General features: G+C 49.5%; 3 protein-coding genes across 3 annotated transcripts; 1 reads left to right on the top strand and 2 right to left on the bottom strand.

Annotated features, from left to right (window-relative positions):
* Positions 1-411: 411 nt before the first annotated feature.
* On the bottom strand, positions 412-594 carry M421DRAFT_67133 (uncharacterized protein; the record flags this gene model as incomplete). The annotated part of the gene is made up of 1 exon (XM_033596376.1): positions 412-594. A coding segment is annotated over one exon (183 nt), but the record flags the coding sequence as incomplete, so codon positions are not given.
* Positions 595-731: 137 nt separating this feature from the next.
* On the bottom strand, positions 732-2695 carry M421DRAFT_214083 (uncharacterized protein). Its single transcript, XM_033588243.1, has 4 exons — positions 2209-2695; positions 1985-2151; positions 1671-1929; positions 732-1620 (listed from the first exon to the last, which is right to left on the bottom strand). Exons 1-4 carry the CDS (start codon positions 2483-2485, stop codon positions 950-952), a joined length of 1374 nt encoding a protein of 457 aa, XP_033446945.1. The 5' UTR covers positions 2486-2695; the 3' UTR covers positions 732-949.
* A 531-nt stretch (positions 2696-3226) lies between these two features.
* On the top strand, positions 3227-3529 carry M421DRAFT_422668 (uncharacterized protein). The gene has a single exon (XM_033593241.1). It carries the CDS (start codon positions 3252-3254, stop codon positions 3420-3422), a length of 171 nt encoding a protein of 56 aa, XP_033446944.1. The 5' UTR covers positions 3227-3251; the 3' UTR covers positions 3423-3529.
* The last annotated feature ends 2061 nt before the right edge of the window (positions 3530-5590 follow it).

Here is a 5590-nt window from a genome sequence, read left to right as displayed (position 1 = left end):
CTAGTCTATGCGCTACTACAGCTGCGCCTTTGGAAAACTTTTTAAAGGCCTCAACTACTAAGGGTAGTAAGCTATCTATATGCGTTTAAAATCCTCTGTTAAACTGGTGTTAATTGCAACCCTGTCTATAAGGTAATTATTGTAAAGAAGTATGCCTGGGGTTTATGACTTCTTAAGCGTCGCGTCTTGTTTAATTGTCCAGAGGGCAAGCTGTGTTGCAGCTTCTTTTTAGGGCTTCGATTTGTGTTGTTGCTAAGGCATTAGGTTGTAAGGTAGAATGATGGTGTGGTCTTGGCAGAGTGATCGGCTCGCCCGTATGATCATCTCGCCCGTGAGGTACCGGCACGTCATTGCTAGGCTATAACTAAGTATTAGCGCTGCAAAACTCTTAAACATCTGCCCTGAAGGCATTCAGTATTGCTCTGTAAGTTTCTGTATATACTCTACAAGCTCTCCCTTATCGCGTGGATGCATGACGCGCCTGTTGAGTCTTTCGTCTGCACATGACGCGTGAACGCCCTGTTGCCTCCGCGTCAACGTTGATCTCCGAATATCAGGTTTCTCAGCTAATTTCGTACAGGAAATATTTTCATCTGAGTCTGCTTGCTCAAGTTATGTAAGGATTTCTTCAACGATAATGGTGGCGTCGAGATATTGTAGGTGCAAAGATAAGATGAGTAGAGTGCACGGGTACGGTAGTAGGCCTCCGTACACGGGTATGTGAGGATGACATGCAAAGCTAGTAGATGAACAAGATCAGCGTATGAGCGCGGCAAACAGCTATGGCGTAACAATCATGTTCTTCGAAGATGAACTCTTTACGCTGCGAACCTGAACCGAAGCCGAAGATGCCGCGAACTTGAAGAGATCCATATCCAACCCTTACAGATCCCAGCAGGAAAGAAGAATATAGACAGCGAACAGAACCTAGAGCGCTCTACGGCACGGCTTAGTGCGCACGACGGATGTTCTTCCTCGAGTGGCCTTTCCGCGCGTAGTTGGCAGCGCAGCCCGCCGGCGCGGTCGGAGTGCGTCCAACTGAAGATCCAATGCTGCTTGCCGATGCCGCGGCGTAGCCGATGCGCGTTGCCGAAATGCTGAAAGATGGTGTCTGCAACATGGTGTAGGATTCCTGGGTGCTGATAGGCGCTGAGGTCTTGGTGGTCGTGCTGAAAATCGAGACTGGGACACTGCTGCTGTGGATAACCGTTGATGTGACGTCTTCAATCTCTGCTTTCAGCGTGCTGGTCGCAGACAAGGATACGGCGAGCTGAGATGAAGTGGCAGTCGAAGCAATGGACTGTGAAACTGTTGCGTTTCCGGGCTGAGCCACAGTCTCTCCTTCTTCACCCCACTTTCCGGTCCATGTCGAGTTGACGCTCGTGCCGTCAGTAATCGTGAGACCTCGTCCATAAGTGCCCGTCTCGATGGAAACATTGCCAGCCTTGGCCTCGAGCATTGCGTCCCAGTCTGCGCGCTGCAAGAATGGATCCTGCTCATTCAAGGCCTGGCACTGTGTGGATTGGTTGTTCGAGGTTGATGCTCCTTCCGTTTTCCGCACAAGGTCATAGGCCGCCTCACGATCCCATCCGTAGATGAAATCGCCGTGGTAAGTCTGGCCTGGCGTTGGAGTCAGTTATAAGTACCCACAGCTAACAGTTGGGACTTACCTCCACCTGAGGACAGAGTCAGGTAATCGCCGTCTTCGAAGCTGAAGTAGTCGTCCCTCAAGTCGTACCACACGGCAAAGAACATGCGGATCACGTTAAAGCAGCCCGCTTCATCCTTGGATGTGCACTCCCGGTACCGACCAAGGGTCTCATCCTTGACGACACTGGTTGGAAAAGGCACATTGCCTCGAAGCCAACCGCCACCCTTCTTCGTTGGCAACTGCCAGGCTTCTTTTTCTTCATCGGAATCATCGAAAAACTGGATTTGTGTAAGCGGCCTGCTGGTATACAGAGGCAAAGACTAATCAACGTACCCAGCTCGTGCCAATGCCGCCTTGCTCCTTTGCTTGCTCTTCGGTCAAGCTGGAGTTTCCCGACAAAATGGCAAAGTCCTCGGGGAAAGGCTCGCGGTCTTCGTTCTGCCCATGGTAGTAGACGTGGAAGATGGCAACTTTGACCGGCAGCGTTGCATTCTTCTTGACTGCGTAGCCTTAGTATTAGCGGGTATGTCGACACTCTTGGCTGGATATGCACGCACCGTAATAGAGGGTCGGCATCCAGTAAGCCGAATGATCAAATGTATTGCTGCATGTGTGACACGAGTCTCGAAGCTCATCCACGGTAATAGGGTCGGCTGTGATGGCGCGGCTTCCCCAGAACGTGTGCATGTGCGTAGCTTCTTGACCCGGGGACACCAGATTGTCGATACGCTCACGCTTGAAGGGGGAGCATGTGACGCGGAAGGGGGTATCTGCGTTTACGCCCTGGAAAGAGAGAGCGGCTGTCAGAGCTCCAAGCGCATGGAAAAGCTTCATGGTCACCGTGGAACGTGTGTACGAATTGAACTATGGGCACAGCCGAAAGAATGGAATAATGCACGCCCGCCGATACTGAGGCGGCAAGCAAAAAGAATGACTGCAAAGAAAGTACCGGTAGAAGACAGTAATGAATGTGTGGGTGTCGAAGTCAACGTAGCGAAGGCGCAAATGAGCATATACACATATTCGTGGCAAATTGCATCCCCTCGACTGCTTTCGCATGTCACCAAGTGTTGGGGCGTCGACCAATAGCATCATCAGGTGCGCGGTGCAGCGGCGGGTTCGACTTAGCGAGCGGGCGATCTTCGTTTCAGGTCGCTTCCGCAATCTCTCGCTGCCCGTATTATCGCTCCCGTGCCGCAAACGCTTGCGATGGTCTTAGCATTACCTTTATAGCGACTTTGTACCCACAGTCTGATTGTGCAGCTGACAAGGCCTGTTTAACAGACACGCAAGAGTAGGAGGAAGGAGGATACAAGCAGCCATCTGCATATATGCCTGGCGGTACCCAGAATACGCGCGTGCCAGCATTTTAGCGACCACCACGGCGTTTTGCAGACAAGCATTAACTAACGTATGCACACACCTCTCGTGACCTGTATCCCACTCTGCCGTGCGCGTACATGTAATCACAGCCTGCGTACACCAGAGTCACAGCATCCTCATCGGGCTACTCCACCCGCAACGACACCGCACCCGGGCACCAGACAGCACTGCCTTCAATCCCTACTCCTTCGCATCGTCTCTCGCCTGTCCATGCAGGATGCCCATCCCCAAGCAAGTCACCCATCTCCCATTAGTAGGCGACCCGTGCATCACCCAAGCCGCAGGACCAGCAGCCAAATTTCCGCTCAGCGGCATCACGAGACCCGCGCACCACAGTGCAGCGCCGGAGCGCGCCCCGGCGACGAACGTTTCACGAATCAAAGTATGATAACTTATAGCACTGCCAAGACCACGTCATGTGCATTCATGAGCGCGCACGACAAACCTTCCATCCCAATACCTAATGTATGTATTTGTTTGTTATGTCAACTGTTGGCTGGGATTGATAGGGGGGTTGTGAAGGGTTTACTGTGTCCGTGCACCCAATGCACGGAGTCAACCAATGCACGCTCTGAGCCTGTACGGCCACCGTTAAAGTGAGGCTATAGTTATCCTTGCGTCTTTGCTCCTTGCAAGCACTGATAGCTGCTCGCTCTTTTGCATTAGCCTGGTCTCTTGCTGCCTTCTCCTTTGCTAGGAGCTGCTTACGCTTTTCTTCTGCTATCCTCTTATTGTAGAGCTTATCAGTCTCTGTCTTTTTTTAGCTCCTCCTCTTACCTCTTGTGGTCTGCAATAGCCATGCAAGCGCACGCCTCCTAGAAGAACTCAGGAGACTACATCGGGAAAAGTTTTTCCATCGTCAAAATCGGGAAATCGTGGCATTGTACTGTGTGAGACAGTGTAGCTGGTAGGCCTGCAATGTCTGCAACGAGCATACAACGTTTGGACAATGTTAATCCAACGTTTAGCTGATGGCCCTAACAGTCCTAACGTTAGGCCAACGGCTCCAACAGCTACAACTGTCAACAACCACCAGTCCTAGCAGGATAGTAGCTATGCTTCATAAACTTAACGTAACTAAAAGGTGAGTTTCCTACACAGGTAAGTTGCCCACTCTGCTAAGACCTTACCAAAACTCAACAGTCCTCTCACACATGTAACAACGCGCTGACAACAATGACCCGATACCACTAGTAGGGTACGGTCCAAAGACTCATGACCATGGCCCTTGTCGCATAGCATGAGGTTGCACCAAACTGCCTCCAAACCTCCCTATATAAGGAGCCAGGAACTGTAGAATTGTAGAGTAGTTTTCTGTATCCTTCTGTACAAGACCTATAGGTGTAGAGAATACATCCTGGTGTTCTTATCATCCCAGCACTCCCATATACCCAGGCTGGCGGATAAGTACATCGGGAAAAGTTTTTCGAAATCCGGCCCAGACTGGCCGTTGCTGACAGTCGTGGCATGGTTGTGCAACGGTCGTTCAACAGCCCTAACAGCCACAATTTGCGCCTAACAGCCCCAATTTCAAGCCAACAGCCCCAATTTCGCGCTAATGTTGCTAACAGCTATAACGTACTTCACAAGCGAGTGGCTCACACATGCGAGTGGCTCACTTTTGCCAAGACTACACCAACACTACAGCTACTTTACAACATTACAGCACACAACAACAATATCATGTACTACACAGTATATTGCACTAATCTATAGTACTTTACGCATCTTTCTTACACGTTATCCTGTTGTGCCCTGCCTTGCTACACATGCTATAGTGTCTTAATAACTAAGTGCTGCTATTAGCGCCTCATCTCTTCTTTGCCTTCTTCCTATTACTGCAGGCCTTAAACTCCTTTAGAGTAGTTAGCTACACTCCCTTAGCAAAGGTTAATACCCTATCTTGCTATAATTGCTTTCTTTTGTGTAATTTACGGCGTGTAGCAGCCTTGTTAGCTACCTAAAGGTTAGTAACCTAGTTACGCACTAAAACTAGTAAATGCGCTATTAGCTCTACGCCTTTAGTAAGCTAATTAAGGGTGTTAACTATTAATATTAGTAAGCTATTAGTGTGTCTCTAGATCCTCTTTTAAGTTAGCTTTAATTAAGCCCTAAATTCTAGGGTGTTGCTTAGTGTCTTAGACTCCTACGTGCTGTTGTCTATAATAGGTGGTGTTAGCGTGCGTAGCTGTACTTTAAGCTTTAATATCACAGCCTCTAGGTTAAATAGGACTAGGATAGCGCCTCTAAATCCTTCCTAGATGTTGCTCTTAGTAATTAAAGCATTAAAAGCAGCTTTGAAGCACGGCAAGAACTCAAGTTTGGTGATGCGAGTGATCTTGCTCTGCATCAGCTGCTCGGCTTGGCGGCCATAGGCCTTCTTTAATAGGGAGAAACAACCCACGTCAAGCGGCTGTAGCAGATGGGATGAGTGTACATCGGGAAAAGTTTTTCCATTGTCGAAATCGGGAAATCGTGGCATTGTACTGTGGGCAACAGTAGGACTGGTAGGCCTACAACAGTCATTCAATGTGCATTCAATGTCCAGCCAATTTT

This window comes from Didymella exigua, assembly GCF_010094145.1.
Source record: "Didymella exigua CBS 183.55 unplaced genomic scaffold M421scaffold_21, whole genome shotgun sequence".
In the NCBI taxonomy this organism is placed as follows: Eukaryota; Fungi; Ascomycota; class Dothideomycetes; order Pleosporales; family Didymellaceae; genus Didymella; species Didymella exigua.
Note: the sequence above shows the minus strand (reverse complement) of the source record. Positions and strands in the feature narration are given on the sequence as shown.

Bases quoted from the DNA above. Each gene is read 5' to 3' on its own strand.
- M421DRAFT_422668 (XM_033593241.1), top strand. From the start codon at position 3,252: ATGCCCATCCCCAAGCAAGTCACCCATCTCCCATTAGTAGGCGACCCG.
- M421DRAFT_214083 (XM_033588243.1), bottom strand. From the start codon at position 2,485: ATGAAGCTTTTCCATGCGCTTGGAGCTCTGACAGCCGCTCTCTCTTTC. The intron at 1,930-1,984 runs GTACGTTGATTA...ACACAAATCCAG, and splicing joins GCGGCATTGGCACGAGCTGG to TTTTTCGATGATTCCGATGA. The intron at 1,621-1,670 runs GTAAGTCCCAAC...CTCCAACGCCAG, and splicing joins GACTCTGTCCTCAGGTGGAG to GCCAGACTTACCACGGCGAT.